Source organism: Xenopus tropicalis, chromosome 1 (genome assembly GCF_000004195.4).
Source record: "Xenopus tropicalis strain Nigerian chromosome 1, UCB_Xtro_10.0, whole genome shotgun sequence".
Classification (NCBI taxonomy): Eukaryota; Metazoa; Chordata; class Amphibia; order Anura; family Pipidae; genus Xenopus; species Xenopus tropicalis.
The window spans coordinates 194,182,710-194,200,788 of record NC_030677.2 but is presented as its reverse complement, the minus strand read 5'-3'; the positions used below and the strand labels follow the sequence as shown (position 1 = coordinate 194,200,788).

General features: G+C 38.4%; 1 protein-coding gene across 1 annotated transcript in view; it reads right to left on the bottom strand.

The window, feature by feature from the left end:
• Nucleotides 1-18,079, bottom strand: part of hcn1 (hyperpolarization activated cyclic nucleotide gated potassium channel 1) — a 227,630-nt gene that overhangs the window by 40,134 nt on the left and 169,417 nt on the right. Inside the window, exon 4 of the mRNA XM_031894296.1 lies at nucleotides 12,261-12,479. Within this exon, the coding sequence (XP_031750156.1) occupies nucleotides 12,261-12,479 (219 nt within the window). The remainder of the gene's footprint in view (nucleotides 1-12,260; nucleotides 12,480-18,079) is intronic.

The window sequence follows — 18,079 nt, the reverse complement described above, 5'->3', positions numbered from 1 at the left end:
AAATACGAAAAAATTGCAACGCAGATGAAAAAGTCGCAAAATTTTTGTTTCCAATGCGATTTTTTACCTTTCGGGATTCGGGTTCATGGATTAGTAAATCTCCCCCTATGAGTCAGCTTACTGCTGATTGGCTCAGATCCACATTCCTAAGGGGGGGGTGAGTTCTTAGCATTCTTGAGGGAGGGGGGGAGCAGGAGAGGGGAGATAGCAGAGAGCTGTGTGTCTCTGGCACATGAATTACAGACAAAAGAAATCTTTTGACAGAGAAGTCAGTGCAGCATTTCTGTGAGTGCTTATGGCTGTATTTACATAGACCTTTCTGATAAAGCTTACTTAGTTTTTACCTTTCTTTCTCCTCTAAAAACAAAATACTTTATATAAACACCATCTCTATCACGCTATGCGTTTACACTCCAAGAGCACTTGATCATAGGCCAAACCACTACCTTATCTATGCATTTTTAGGAGTTTTGCTGTATGGGCCTTGAAGATGCTATTCACATCTGTTACAGGTGGAAATATTCTGGTGGCAAAAATTCTGTAGAAACATGAATATCTGTAGTAATATACAGTTCGTAGAGATTTCAAATAACCACAAATGCTTTCAAAAGACAAATGTATGGCCAATTTCTTCATACACAGAGCACGTCAATCTGACCCCAGCTTCATAGATTCAATCATTTACGAGTCCTGCCCTGGGTGTAATATAGAGGTGGCTACTGCAATGTGATCAAAGACCATACACAGATGGGTTATATGACTAAAGGAACACATAAAAATAAATAGGAACATAAATAATTGCATTAATAATAAACATGAAGCAGGAATATAAGAATTCATGGCCCCCCACACTGTGACCTTAACCTCAAGTCAAAGGCTAATGCCACGCAGCTAAGAAACTCCTGCCATTCGCGTCAGTGGCAGCCGCTTTGTCTCTATAAGTTTGGAAGCCATTATCCCTGTCTCATTTTCAAAGAATTACAGGATCGCTTTTACATAGAAGTGTTAATAATATATAGAAGGAAGAGAAACAGCGGGATTGCAGAAGAAAGAACCGTAGGGACATGTTCCTTTTAAAGAAAGTGTTTTCAAAACCCAAGCTGGCAATTACAGGAACTTGTTTCTAGCTATTTAATTAAAAATTTTCAGCCAAACCCTGCAGATTTCACAGTGCATGTTTAGGCAACATCCCTCTCGGCTAATGGAATCCAAAACTCATTTCAAAGTTCAAGGTGGGCGGCCAAGGTGTTTACTGAATTTCTTCCTTTTCATCACTGATCTTATGTACAATATACACTGCCCTCTCCGGTGCTGAACTTTTCCCATTTCATGTACGGAATAAGAAATGCTCATTTACTGCTTATTTAATCACTCAGTACTTTGTAACTTTGTCCTTTTCTTTGCTTTCTATCTTTCCTTTTTTTCCTTTTCTTTCCCTCTTTCCATCTCTTTCATTTTTCCTTTTCTTTCCCTCTTTCCATCTCTTTCATTTTTCCTTTTCTTTCCCTCTTTCCATCTCTTTCATTTTTCCTTTTCTTTCCCTCTTTCCATCTCTTTCATTTTTCCTTTTCTTTCCCTCTTTCCATCTCTTTCATTTTTCCTTTTCTTTCCCTCTTTCCATCTCTTTCATTTTTCTTTCCCTCTCTTTCATTTTTCCTTTTCTTTCCCTCTTTCCATCTCTTTCATTTTTCTTTCCCTCTCTTTCATTTTTCCTTTTCTTTCCCTCTCTTTCATTTTTCCTTTTCTTTCCCTCTTTCCATCTCTTTCATTTTTCCATTTTCTTTCCCTCTTTTCATCTCTTTCATTTTTCCTTTTCTTTCCTTCTTCCCATCTTTTTTCTTTCTTTCTTTCTTTCTTTCTTTCTTTCTTTCTTTCTTTCTTTCTTTCTTTCTTTCTTTCTTTCTTTCTTTCTTTCTTTCTCTCTCTCTTTCTTTCTTTCTTTCTTTCTTCTTCCCTTTCCCTCTCTCTCCCCCCAACTCACAGATAGAAACTACTATATATGTGAAGTCACCGTATTTAAGATAGGTAATATGCATAGCAATATATGTTTCTTAGCCGTATGTTTCTTGTGCCATTAGCCTTTGACTTAAGGTTAAGGTCACAGTGGGGAGAGCCATGAATTTTTACATTCCTGTTTCCCTATTCCCTATTCATTTTGCATGTACTACTTGTACTTTGTAGATTGCCGTTGCATTTCTAAATAAACCTTAAAATGTCTCTCTAAAGAGGGGAACAAGAGTTGGGGCTCTTAAATGCCCATATACTAACTGCCAGCCACACACACAAAATCCTTTCCATGAAATGTTCCAAGGTCCAGCAGTGATTAACACAAGAAAATAAATTGCATTCTGCTAATGATTTTGTCAGTGTATATACAGTACCAACCTGCTCAATGTTATTTTTCTTGGTAACTATTATTATTTATATACTTTCTCCAAGCCCCCAGCATAGCATATGTAAGTGCTCCTCACTGTGCTGGGTGCAAATGAGTAGCTGTACCCTGCACACTGGGGTGGGGCAAGAGGACACTGCACTTGCTCTGCTTTAAGGAAGATATGTAGAAGGAAGGAACACAGAAGGTAAGTTAGAATTGAATGGGGGAAGGCTGTAGCTTAAGTGACATATGCCTGCTGTGTGTGGAAAAGGGGCAAGGCATCCCTATGTTCTGTGATTACTATATACAAACCTTTCTTATTCAGGCTTTATTGCCCTTTAAGGACAGAAAAAGTTGCAAACAATTATTTATATTTAATAGATAACTTAGTAATGCGCATCTGTGGAAGTGCTTATTATTATTATTATGTAGCACGGAGTTTAAATTTCCTTTGCTGTTTCAGCTTATAATAAAACCATCTGGTACTGAAATTAAGCATCCCATTGGCTCAGCATCTAGCAGACATGTTATCCATCTTATCAGCCGGCTTGGATATCTGCCATTATATTGTGTACATTTACTAAGCTTCGACAACCTTGGGAGAGCATTATGTGCTTTGAAAGACAGCTGGCCATGACACAGAATCATTTCACTCAATCAAACGCAGTGCCCCCAACAGCATTCGCCAACATCTGGGGGACAACAAGATGGGTTACTGTGGGGTTTGAAAAATGGATTCAAATAGCAGGTATTATAATAGATTTTTTTTCCAAACTTATTTAATGACTTTTCTTCCCCTAGCTCACCCTCTCCCGTTAGAGGCTATTTTATAATGTTGCAATCATGCATACAAATATAGCAATTTGAAGTATTTTTCACACTCTTTTCCGTATCCAACAGAACTATACTTTAGCTCCCCACAAGGACGCAAGCAAAGTGTCTGCATGAAATATGACTCTCTCTGTTGGAGATAAATGAATTCTGGTAACCATCTGCACATTTACTGCTCACGTTGGCGTTAGTAAAAGCTTCTAGAGCAAATATTTCTCATGTTTACTCCAACACTGCAGAAAGTTTTATAAAAGTTCTACCTACTTTCTCTAGCCTTATACATTTATAGCGAGGAGGCGAAGTCTTATGTGAAGCCCAACTGTCACCAATGCAGGTTGCCTGATTGTAGGGTCATGTATCTGTTATATATGTGAAAAACTTATCTCACATAAAAAAGCTATTGAAGTCTATGGAGAGAAGCTGGAACTGAAGCAAAAATTACGTATTTTCTCCACGAGTTAAATCTCATCCATAGGTTTTCACATGATAAACTATAAAATATTGATTGGGGGGGGGGGGGTTTGGCCAGAACTTTGCATTTATAGTTTGTTGCCTGATTCCAGTTCCAGCAGTAGCTTCTTTGCCAACTTTGCCTAGCCTTATCTAACCTACCTGCATTCCATGGCAATCTTGCCTGCCTGCCTTTTATGCCTGTTATGTACCCTGTCTGACCTATTTATCTAAAAAGTCCTGTCTGTGTCCTGCCAGTACCAGTCTTGCTTGTCCACATAGGAGGATTTTAATAAAAGCTTGTAGGTTGAATTTTCTATAGCACACTTAATTTATCATGCCACAGAAGTAAAAGAGTACAGGTATTGGACCTATAATCCAGAATGCTCGGACCTGGGGCTTTCCGGATAAGGGATCTTTCCATAAATTGGATCCCCATACCTTAAGTCTGCTACTAAATCATTTACACATTAAATAAATCCAATAGGACTGTTCTGCCCCCAATAAGGGGTAATTATATCTTAGTTGGGATCAAGTACAGGTACTGTTTTATTACTACAGAGAAAAGGGAATCATTTAACCATGAAATAAACCCAATAGGGCTGTTCTGCCCCCAATAAGGGGTAATTATATCTTAGTTGGGATTAAGTACAGGTACTGTTTTATTATTACAGAGAAAATGCAATTATTTAAAAAAAATTGAATTATCTGCTTATAATGGAGTCTATGGGAGATGGCCTTTCCATAATGCGGAACTTTCTGGATAACAGGTTTTCAGATAATGGATCTCATACCTGTACTGCGTTTATTCACCAATAGGGGTTATTTACAACTTGGGGGGGGGGCACAAGTGCAAGAGCACTAAGGGTGCAAGTGCAGGGCAGGCAATAAGGTCAGGGTTCTGATACGGGCTTTGTGTCATTCTACTCTCTACCTTGTGTATGTGAATGACACACAAAGTAGGGGTGGGTGAGGGGCCACCCCCACCTCCTTTCTTGGATCCTGCACTGAGTAACGCAGTCAGAGCTGGATTCAATGGCTATGTGGCTGCTCTCTGCACTCCAAAACCTGCAAATACAGAGGCTTGCAGCCATTTGCAGATGGTGAAACAGCATGCAAAGTGCAAAAAAAGTCCAATTATGGACTATTTGTACTTTGCATGCTGTGTTCGGCTTTGCAAATAAGACCTAATGTGTTTTAGAATTATTATGAATAATAATTCATATTGATGAAATTGGCACTATATTTATCCTGCCATATGGCCTAGGCCTAGGGTATTATGGAATTGGCATTTGGGAACTATAACTATGTAAAAATGCCTTTAATTTGCCTCCCCAAGTACTACAACTACCCACTACCTTTCCTGCCTGCTTCCCAGTAGCAGCTTCATCTCCAGTCCTTTTATCCAGTTGTACACACAGTAGTGCTAAATCATTTATTGGCAGTGAGTAACTAAAACAGTAATATATCAACAAGATCCCAATAACTCTCACAAGACTGGATATTAAACTGGCAAAGTAACATATAACTAATATCATCATTAGTGATGAGCCTTTTATTTTCGCCAGGCATGAATTTGCAGCAAATTTCCGCATTTTGCAAAACTTCGGCGAAAATTCGATTGTGGAAAAATGTGTTGCGCGTCAAAAAAAAGTCACAGTCGCATCAAAATGGCAGCAGTCGCGTCAAAAAAAGTTGAGCAACAATCAACATGGTCTAAAATATTCACTGCTCAGAAGAAAACAGCCACACTGCACTGCATGTTGCACTGCAACATTCTATATCATTTATATATATTATATTAAGTGTTCTATTAACATCCAGTTTGTTAAGGGGAGCACTACAGAAGAATAAACAAAAATAAATGAGGACATTGGTTGCTGGGTTTTAATAAAAGAAGTAATTGGAAAAAAAGTTGATAAAACAACTTTAGATAATAAAAATGTCCTAGAACAATAAAACATCACAGATGGGCAACTAGAGGAGGGTGAGAGAATGAAGGATGAAATGTGAAATCAATTGTACGGTACTTAATGAGATATTGCTGAACGGTCAACTATAGTCATTTCATTTATTTTTCCAACACAGTTCACTGTCTAATTCTGACTAATTCTGAATCGGTTTGTTTATTATTGTTGTTTAAAAGGACTCCCTAATTCTTCTGAACCCCAACTTTTATTTGGTTGCCCATTATGTTCAAATCACTCTATATAATAAGCACATAGATTAATACCTTGCATAGTTCAGCTTTGAGGACATTAATGTAAAGTATAGTGTATGTTCAAATTAAATATACGTGGCTCATAGGCAGAACCATAGGGCTCTGCATTAACCAAAGTGATGTATCCTTAAAAGATAAGTAAAGGTAAAATCACTGGAGGGGTGCCAAGGCGATGATAGCATCGTGGTGCTTAGCAGACACTACCCCGGATTGGTGCATTTCTTAAAGAAGAGGAGTGGCAGACTAGACTTACTGGGACACCTAATAACTTGGCATCCCACAGTGATTACATAGGGTAAACTGGACCCTAGCAACAAATTGCTTGTGAAATCCCCAAACTAAATAGTTTTCACAAAAAATGAGGGAGAAATGTATATTGTCTCAGACTATCACTGTCTGCATAATATCAGACTTTAAAGGAGTAGGAAAGTGATTTTGGCATTTTACTGCCAATAGATTCGCCACATTAGTGCCACCTAGAACACTATATTTATTCGGCAGAAAGCATAACCATACCTGAGTAATCAGCCCTAGAAGCTTTCTCTGTTTGTTTAAGATAGCAGCTGCCATTTTAGCTTGGTCTCAGTAGCTTCCTGCTGTAGCTCTAGCTGTTGGTAGCTCAGATCACACATTCCAAAGGGAAGGGGGGAGTGAGTTCTTATGAATTCTTATAGGAGGGGGAGCAGGAGAGAGGAGAGAACTGCGCAGACTCTGGCCCCTCAAATGAAGGATTTTTCTGAGAGAGGAAGTCTGATACCCAAGAACATGTTTACAAAAAAGGAGGTAAGAAATCCTGTTTTTCTTTTGATAGATGACTCAGTGCAGTGTTTCGGGCTGTATTTACATAGACCTTTCTGATAAAGCTTACTTAGGTTTTACCTTTCCTTCTCCTTTAATGCAAATGTGATTTTGTGGGAAAAAATTAGTTCATCTACCAGACAAGTACAGGGCAAACAAAATTTTTGTACAAGGAACAGGTTTATGAATATTTAAAAGTAGTAGCCTTATAAAATGATGATTATTATAATTTATCAACCAGTCAAATTCATTTTGTATATGAATATTTACATTTATATGTATATTGATACAACAGTTACTAATCAATAAAGGGTTCAGTTTTGGATTTCTTTACTGAAGGTCTTCCAACTGTCCAAGCCTATGGGCCCAACATGGCTCTCCAAGGGATTTTTATGGAGCTCGGTTTGCCCAAGGGATCCATAGACTTCTTTGTATAACATCATATTAAGATATATCAGGTCTTGAAAAATTAGACAGGGCTGCTTAGTTAGGATTTGGCATTGTAACTGATTGTTTCCTGATTTTTCCAGTTAAATTAAACATGGCCCTATACTCTAGATTCTAAAATATCTACTAAAACAACAGTAACATAAACATTTCAAGAATGTTATAAAGACTTTTATTAAGCTTGTATCACACGAGATGAATCGATGTTCTTTCCATAGAAACCTTGGTCTAAAAAAAGAATATTGGGCCAGTGTATCTCAAAAGCTTGCAATGTATTGTACCATATGATTACTCTTTAAAGACAGCATTCTGACCTACATGCAACGACTGTACCGGGTTGTAATTGCTACAAAACAGGTTTATTTTCTAGATGGAAAAAAAAAGAGGTACAATTCTGTGAGCTATTTTGAGCATACACCTGCAACAATAACATGCTGACAGCATGAAACTTATATTAAAAAAAAAAGCCTTGCATTCTTATTCCACTAGCAGTGGGAAATTTGTGTCTTTCATTATGTTGTGATTTCAAGGTTAGTTTTGTGAAGCACATCGCTGATTGGCTTGGTGTCCTTAATATTCTGCTTACGCATTTCATATTTGTTAGAGGTGAGATGCATGGGCAGTTGGAAAGTCTTGCTGCATACATGTTCATTATCTGATCCTCGAGAAGGATTGCTTTTGTCAAGACAGATTTATGCTGTGTTATTTTAACAGCCACAGTAGCTAGTGTGGTAGCTATAGCACGTAATGTAGATATAGGTATCATTAAACATGTATCGAAATTGTCAGTGACCTATATATTGATAGATTCTTATTGCACTATTAGAGTGGCAGTTAGAGCTGGCTTTAAAGGACATGTAAACCCCCCACATAAAATCAGTGAACAGCCTCTTTGAAATCGTTAAATACCCGCCACTGTTGCTGTTCAAAGGTTAATAGTAAGGCTGCAGCATCCCCCTATTTGGGATTTCTCTTCCTTCTCTAAACCACTGAGCCCCCTACCTTAGGGACTGACTTTGGCTCTTGGCTAACTGGGCATGCCCAGTTCTTCTCAACTCAGATTACTAAAAACGCCCCCTCCAGTCTAGCAGCCAATGAAGAAATGGCACTGCTGGTTTCTATAGAAACGTTGTTCTGTGCATTCTGCTGGAGAAACATGTTTTTTTCTCCTAACCCCTTCTCCTGAGCTCAGTTTAACCTTTACAGGGCACAATCAAAGCAGAACTTTTTCCATTGTAGTAAATGCTGATCCTGCATTGAGTTATAATCTACCATAACTTCAGCATCTATATATCGCTTTATTAACATAAATGGAAACCAGGTGTCACTGCTAGTGACAAGGTGTTTTCAGGCCAAAAACATCTAAACACAGTTCTGGGCCTACAGGTTATGGAGCGCAAGGCTTTCCTCCATTCTGATGCATGCAAAGCCTCGGCTCAGCCTCCACCTGAACTCCACCCCCTACCATGAGTCCTCCTGGCAACTCATGCACCAACTCATGCACCAAATCCCTCCAGTAAGACATCAGTGCAGGTGAGATTCACTGTGCCAAACCTTTGGGGAATGCAGAGCAGGCTGAAGAGTAACAAGGCAGTTATAAATAACTATTTCAAGTATTAAAATTAAGGCAATATATAGATTGGTAGTTAGAAGAAAAGAAATGATCAAAGTAATGCTTTTGTGGATGTAAAAGTAGTGGCTGAAAATAAAAGGATGAGGAGTTCAGAGAAGGGAAATGTGTAGAGTAACAAGCTGAATTAGCCGAGAAGTAATAGGATCAATGAAGTGTATTGACCTGGAGGTCCTTTATTTGTGGACCTTACTCCTTCTCCAAATGTCTGACATGTTCCTGAACAAACAGGCACCATCTCTGTGTGCTCCATACCTTTTCAATAGGATTAATGATTTTCAACTACAAAATGCACTTAGATACAGGTATAACATACATTAACGTGATTGATGTAATAAATATTACTTCACAGTATGGACTGGCTTATAGGACAATATTGTAAATATCTCCAATATTCGTCAGTTTTTATCAGCAAGATATTTTTATGTAAAGAAGTTCTGGTTGGTCTCAGTTGACTTGGAGCTTTGAGGCAAGTGCAACATCTTTGTTTTAAGATCTAAATCAATATTTACATTTTGTTAGTCACGAACTCCAGAAAACACAACTGAAACAGCTCTCTGATAAACTTTTCCCATAACATATGTGCAGCATCCCAAGGATATGAAGTTAGATTTGTTTTTCTTAAGGAAGTTAGAGCACAAAATATGTTCATTCATCATTGTCAGTTGACTTGGTAGGAATACACCAGAGTGCCGTTGTTTGCTTCTGTTAGTTTTCCTTTTGGTATTCTGTCACTGAATTCTATAGAGGCATTCCTTTGGCGTTATCCTAAGCAAACAGACTGAGGCAGTAGAACTGCTTGAAATTTGTACTTCAAAAAAAGGGGAATATTAAGGTAATAACTGACATTTCTTCTAATTACTAGTAAATAAAAAAAAGAACTGCAAATATACACCTCATGGGGCTCTAGGGTCTAATTCAGGGGGGGGCAAACTACGGCCCGCGGGCCACATCCGGCCCGTTAGCCCTTTCAATCCGGACCGCAGTCACCGGCCCCCTTAAATGAATGACGGGCTCTGATTGGCTGCGCCCCGTGCATGCGCACAACGTCAGCACACACGGGGCGCAACCATATAAAAGAATGCACTGGGGAGCCAGGGAACAGAAGGACGGGACGGAGGAAGCAGCGGGTCGCTGGAGGAGGGAGCTGCAGGTCATGGTGGATGCTGGGGGGAGCTGGTGGGAGGATTTTGAGGAGAAGCTGGAAGATGCTGGGGAGTGGAACTGCAGGATGCTGGGGTGGGGAACTGCAGGATACTTGGGTGGGGAACTGCAGGATACTTGGGTGGGGAACTTCAAGATGCTGGGTAGTGGAGCTGCAGGAAGCTGGAAAGTGGAGCTGGGGGGGGAGCTGAGAGGCCCCATAATTTCTGATGGCAGCCCCGGGCGTAACTCTGTCCTGGCCCGTCTGTTAGTCAATGTGGCCCCTGAGCCAAAAAGTTTGCCCACCCCTGGTCTAATTGCTGTCTGGGAGAAGGGTCGTCAGCACTTCTGCTCTTCAGTGCAAACATATAAAATAACCCATGAGAGTTTCCAGGACTTGTGCTTTCTCACATCATTAAAGAACAAGAGCTGAAACATACTGCCCTTTCATGATGACCAGACCATCCATGGGAAGCTCTGCATGACCTGCTCATTTAATGATCCTGCTGAATAAGTGGATCTGGGAAACCCATGTTGTGATCCATAAGTGACACCTCAGAGTTAAGGGTAATGTTTTAAAGTGAAATGTAAACTTTGCTTTATACAATAACCTTGTGCATTGTATTTTTGTGAGGAAAATGTCCAGAAAAGCATTGTATTAGCAAAGATTTTTTTTTAGTTGCTAGTTTTAGGCACAGCAAGAGGAGATGTCAGTCCAGGTTTCTGTACAATATCTGTGTTCCTTTTTATAGGGATCTCATGCTGTGAGCAACCTCCAGGCAATGTAAAGCACACTGAAGGCCAACTATGGTGAATTCCTATTCAACTTTACATTTTGGTTCTTAAGAAATAGACAAAACATAGAAAATAATAAGTTAAATAAACAGGCGGCAGTTAGGACAATGATTCCAAGTGAGATGGGCTGACCTATCTTGGATATTCTTGAATTTATAGGAGTATGACATTTAGGATCATTTTTTATATATCTGTAACTTTGTTGCGAGGTAAAGGAGATCTGAACGAATACTGAACTGCAAAGTGGAGCCTAAATATGTCTGAATTAGGGGAAGGGAGGTGTCCTTTACTAGCTCTAGGGGATAGGGGGGGCAGGTAAGGATAAAAAGAAAATTGTGATTGATTAGCAATAAAGAATTAAAAAATGTGAAAATATGGGTTTAAATTAGTGGGTACAGGTATAGGATCCGTTATCCAGAAACCCAGAAAGTTCTGAATTATGGAAAGGCCGTCTCCCATAGACTCCTTTTTAAACAAATGATTCTAATTTTTAGAAATGATTTCCTTTTTGCTCTGTAATAATAAAACAGTACCTTGTACTTGATCCCAACTAAGATATAATTACCCCTTATTGGGGGCAGAACAGCCCTGTTGGGTTTATTTCATGGTTAAATGATTCCCTTTTCTCTGTAATAATAAAACAGTACCTGTACTTGATCCCAACTAAGATATAATTACCCCTTATTGGGGGCAGAACAGCCCTATTGGGTTTATTTAATGGTTAAATGATTCCCTTTTCTCTGTAATAATAAAACAGTACCTTGTACTTGATCCCAACTAAGATATAATTACCCCTTATTGGGGGCAGAACAGCCCTATTGGGTTTATTTAATGGTTAAATGATTCCCTTTTCTCTGTAATAATAAAACAGTACCTGTACTTGATCCCAACTAAGATATAATTACCCCTTATTGGGGGCAGAACAGCCCTATTGGGTTTATTTCATGGTTAAATGATTCCCTTTTCTCTGTAATAATAAAACAGTACCTGTACTTGATCCCAACTAAGATATAATTACCCCTTATTGGGGGCAGAACAGCCCTATTGGGTTTATTTCATGTTTAAATGATTTTTACTAAACTAAAAGCATGGAGATCTAAACTATGGAAAAATCCCTTATGCAGAAGACCCCAGGTTCTGAGCATTCTGGATAAAAGATACCATACCTGTACAATGGATTTTTAATACAAACAATTTAATTGGCCCATGCTGAACATTGGCGATTTGGGTTTCTTTCTTTATGGCATCAACAGAAATACATTATAAGGTAAAAGTGTATACCCAGAATATTGTCCAAGCACGTTACCTCGCTGATAGCTTACAGGTTCAAGGGCATGTACTTTTTTTGTAAAATCCCTTTAAATCTGCCCTTCACGTTATAGTCTTGACTGTACCACTGACATAGCAACTTACATGGGAAAGAGAGTGGCATCTTTATCCATTAATCTTAATGGAACTTAAACCTCATTCATTTATTCATGGCCAACTTGCCAATTCAATATATTCACTAAAGAAGACGTTTAACAAAATGAAATATAACGATACTGAAAGAGATTGAAGAGGCGGCTTACCTTTTCTTGGTACTGGCGACGTGAAGAATCCAGGGACTGTATTAAGGCTGTGGCATGTCCAACAAACATGGCATAGCACGTGGCTCCCACAATCATGCTCAACATAGTGATCCACAGATCGGACATGCTGACAGGTGCACGGGCCCCATATCCAATGCACAGCATATGGCTCATTGCTTTAAAGAGAGCATAGGAATACTGTTTTCCCCAGGAATCATTCTAGAAAAGACATCAAGAGATAATGTTTTACGTACAACACAAACATTATAATAACATTATAGGAAGCATTTACATGCCACAAAGAGCCAATGACTGGCTTTCAAACTAAACTGTTTGAAAGAATCATCAAATAGCTTAAATCAGCCATCAGCTATCCTACTGCCATTGCCCAGCTTGCCAGCTGAAGATAAGCAAGTATATATAAGTATAAAGCCTCAGAGATAAAAGACAAGTTTGACCCTAGATTTCCTTACCTAGGATGCACAGTAGGAAATATACCATTACATGGAAACCTAATGAAAATAATATCTTGTAACTTTCAGAACTGAATTAAATTCTTTTCAGAACCACAGCAATACAGAGGAGTAGCTAGACATCATGGAATACAATGAATACAATATTATGTAGGTGTTTCTCCTTACTCCCCCAAATATTTATGTTCTCATTGACAACAGGTTTCTTCTTCTTCTTCTTATGATTATTATTTATATAGCTCCATCAATTCATGCAGCGCTTTACAGAATAAATTGGTACAAAAGACAAAACAGTTAACATGTACATATAGACTATTCACAAAAAATGGTTTACAGTTACACTTGGATAAGGATCGAAGACATTAGGGGAGGGCCCTGCTAGCAAGAGCTTACATTCTAAAAGGGAGGTCGGCTGAGACATAAGGTCAGGGTAACTAGCATGGCGTTAGAGTTCATGTTGGTGTGTAAAGTGACAGTAAGTGCAGAGTAAGAGGTGAAAACCAGTGGTTAACTCATCCCACTATTTTCTCATGGACCTCAACCCCCATCCAGAGGACTGAAAACTGGATACAGATAAGAAGAGGCAAGCACTCCAACATATTATTAGACGTATCACCCCAATCTTGCTTTATAGCTAATTGAGTGCATGGCCTCCACAATGATTTGGGGGGCTCCCCTATTCTTCATCAGGTAAAACAGTCTGTTTTGTGTGGTTTGGGGTGTAGAGGCTTGATGCACCCAAGTCATAAATCAATAAGACAATAATAAGTTGGTAAATGAGGACACTGGATTGTGAAAAAACCCACTTATGCGGCTTCAATCCCCAAATCCCCTGTAACTACAACACTATTTTACAAAAAAATTATTATTGACAGATAAATAATGGATTTGATTACAGTGTCCCTCTGTGATGGGAAAATAATTGCATAGAAATTAAAACAGAGCAGAAGTAGCTGGTATAACTTGTAATGTGTTTCCCACTTGGCCAGTCATTGTGCTGAAGTGCAACAGTTCCTATGGTAAGCACAGCCAGAACAAAATACTGAGAAATCCCATTAATAACCACCTAGAACAATATCCTAAGCAGCATCGCTCTATTACAGAAGTACTTTACAGAACTAGCATTGATTTTTGTTGGGCCTATCCAAGGATTAAGTCCAATACTAAAGTTGCAGACAGAACTGCAAACACTCACTCTGGCTAATTACTTACATTAACACTTAATTTTCTTGCAGAAAAAAGACACAAACTCACACAACTCACATCCTCCAGTTGAATTAAGTCATGAAATGTGTTAATTGAATTGAAAAGTGGCTTCCTTCTGGGTGACATGTTTCTGTTTATTGAAACCAGATGCAATAGCAATTCAATACATACAGATCCAATACGGAATCCTCTTTATTTTCTACTTCTGTCTTTATTTCTGTTTTCTTTTCAAAGTTTGAAAACTCTCCCGTCCATAGCAACATCTTGTTATACATACAGTATTTCATTAGATATAGTTTACATGTACCAAGGTCTAGAAAATACAGCATGGTGGGAAATCTGGGTAATATGTCAGTATAGTATTTTTTTTTCAAAACACTGCAGTTAATGAGGGGAATTCTACTGATGAATACTGCTTGGTTACGACTCAAATAATTATCCCTTTACATGTGACAACCACTTATTAACAGGTTTTGGTTATGAGATGGCAAAGCCTTCTTCTCAATTTTCTGTTGATGATGAATGATGCTTAAGAAATACACAGGAAACCCTTAGAAATAATTACAAACGATGTTATGTGTTGGCAGGGTGCGATGAGACCCGACTATACAGATAATTAAGCCTTGAGCGTTATAGTAGCTGCTGACATGTATCTCATAACATTACAAATGGCCTCCTTGTCTTTATCATTGTAGTTTGTGAAAAAAACAGCATAGCAATTAGTAGCTGGCCTGCTGATCTGAGCCCTTAAATTAAATGTCTTTGGCTGTTTGAATCTTGTTTCTACAGCTTTACTCACTGTGTGTGATAGGCCCCCAGAGAAGAGCCAGATCGGCCAATGGGAGGGGGCCAGCTTGATAGGTAAGGGGGTAAGTGCTCTCATGCTGTCTTATTAATGTCTGAAAGGTCAGCCTAGAGGCCAACTGGGCTAAAGTTGTTTTTTTAATTAGCGTTAACCATTTATTTGGATGAAGGTAGAGCCTCAGCAAATCCTGGGCCACAGGAGGCATTGAAAAACCTTTAAAAAATGTTTAATGGTAAGCCCAGTTGTTTTAGTTGTCCAACTGATTTCTCTACAAAGCAGATTTTAGAGGGACAGTATACAAGTAATATCACTTTTGCTAAAAATGTGCACAATAAAGACTTGTGTTGAACAAATAGTTTGCCTATAACTTTAATTAAACAAATCCATACTTTCCTATGTTTCCTGTATTTTTCTAAAGCGCAAACCCCCATATGTAATAAGGGCACTAAGTTTGCCTAGGAGCAGTAACCCATAGCAACCAATAAGATGTTTGCTTTTAAACAGGTAACCAGTAAATGGTACCTGCTGATTGGTTGCTATGGGTTACTGCTCCTGGGCAAACTTAGTGCCTTTTATTACATAACTTACTTACATATACATATACATACATACATATTACATATACTCCCTAAAAGTTGTTTTTTTTTTCACTGAAGATCCATCAACATCAACATTCACCAATTTACTCTTTATATCCCATAAAAAAAAAACAACCCCCTCCCTTTTTTAAGCAGCAGCCTATGAGCAGAGGGCTTCATTCATTCATTCAGTTTCTTCATTATTTTGCGGGACAGGAAGTGACAGGAAGCGCTAATGTTGATGATTTGAAGGTGATCCTCAAATCAGGTTCCAGTATGAAGAGAATTCACATTAAAATCTAGTTTATTTGTAAAGTTTGTATATGTTTGTTTATAGAGCATTTATGATAGGAGAAATAACATAAACAAATTAAATAAGGTGACAGGTCACCTGAATACAAAGTCAGTACAGCAGTTAGTTCATACAATTGCTAATACATATACAGAATAAAGGGTGTAGCAAAAGACATGTGAAAACCTTCCTGTGGGGCTACTGTTTCACTTAGCATTGCAGCAGCGCAGAAGTGTATCAAGTATACAGAACGGCTATATTATTATTATTATTATTACTTAGCTGGTTCATTCAAATCTAATTTTAACATGATACAGACAGTTATATTAAAAGACAATCTGCCAGATGTCTGTGTTTCTCCTTCTATAAAATCTCTGCTAATCACAGAATGAGCAAGTTATGGCTCAGCTGGAGCTGATTACTGCCACATTGTTTGGTCCACAAAGTCAGGACCAGCAGTGCAGAAATAGCAAAGGGCAACCAGATACTGGTTTCAGTAACAATGACATTGACAAATAGTGATTTTTGGCAGGCATGGATTCCCTGTGAAATTCTGTATTTCAGCTGCTAAAATTCACCTGGTGAGGAAAAAGTCATGGTTGCGTCAAAAAATGTCACATTCTCGTTCCAAAAAAAGTTGTGCAACGATATAATTAAGAATTTGTAAAATGTCAGGATGAAAGTAAATATTGTAGCGATAAATCAAAATTTAATATCACATAAAAAAATACAGAAGCAAAGAAAATAATACTGATACTAGTACAGGCTTACAGTCAATCTAATATTTGGTTACAGAGGTCAGTGACCCCAACAACCATGTATATAAAAGGACATTATAGAGAGATAGCGGGGGATCTTTTTTCCCCATAGTAAAAGAACAAAGAACCAGAGGCTCCTCCTTTAGACTTGACTTTATTTTGAAGCAGGGTAGGGGGTTCTTCACAGTGAGGGCAGTAGGGCTGTGGAAAGCACTGACGGGTGATGTTGCAATGGCAAATTCTATTAAAGGTTGGGCACCCCCCAGTGATTATAATTACTTACCTTATACCCTGGGACGGTGCTCCTGTTAGGAGAAACCTGCACCGGCCTAGAGTACTTCTGAATGAGCCACATTGAGCCATTTTCAGCTTCTTCGTTCTATAGTGGCCCTGGGCAAACCCTTGGGGTGCCTTACATTTGGCACCCCCAGAGATTTAGCCTTTCTTTCTCTAAAAGTGGCTCTGATGACTTCTTGCACCAGCATAATATTTAAGCTATAGTAATCTCAAGATCTACAGTTATATACATAGATTATATGCGAGTGTGTCAATAGGTCTGTATATATATCACTTGGAGAGCTTAAACTTGATGGACTATTGTATTTTATCAACCTAAATGAACTATGTAACAATGCAGCCAGATACCATGTTTCCATGTTTCATACCAAGTGAGAAAGAGGTAGAACAGAGATTTAAAAAATAATAATAGTGGAAAGGCTACCTCCTAGAGGACATCAAAGAGAAAGTTTCAGGTTTGTGGGCTATATCTGGGAAATGTTTCAAGCACAACTGTATAGTTAGCACCAGTAACAACCAAACTGCTGCACAATTTTCCAACTCTTCTGCCTTTTATACCAAGGCTGTGCATGGAATTGATTGTCTCCCATTAAGGCCAAGGGCTCCCCATTCACTGTATGGAATAAGCACTGCGTCAGTTCCCCTTGATCACATAGTATATTGGATAACATGCCTACTACATGGGATGAGCTCCCAGCACAGCTGCTCATTATGTCTCTGTAGTACTTTGTGAATTATTACAAATACCCTATAGCCTTTGCACAACGCACAACCATGGATTTTACCACTTACAACAGATTTCATGCAGTCGAGAAGGTTCTTTATTCTAGTAAAGAGCTTAAACTGAAGAAGGAACATTCTGATCCGATAACAAGCTTGATTGCTGCTTTCTTCTAATAAATTGTAAATCAAAGCTCTTGTCTGTTCCTACTAAGCAATATAATTGTACCTTATCCCTTACTTTAGAGTTCTAACAGATTTGGGCCATTATGAATGCTGAAAAAAAGTCTTTAATTACTTATTCTTTGTTCCATTTTAGTACATCCTTATCATTTATTTTACCTTGCTCATTCAAATAGTGATGCAACTGGCAATGCAAATACACTGGATTTTAACCAAAAACATCAGTAAGATATGTCCTGTCTTCATGTAATGCAGTGAAACGATACAATTTGTGGGTACAATTGTGCACAAACATATGTACATTGCATTTTTTCCTTGATCGACCTTTTCTTTTTTTTTATGTTTTGGTCAGTCTTTTTTTTCCTAAAGAAAAAATAAAAATCTCTCCAGCTAAAACCTGCAAACATGCAAAAAGTAAGAACACCAATGGATACATTCAATGAGATTTTTTCAGCAAAGGGAAATGGGACTGATACGCTATTATTATTAACATTTATTTATAAAGCG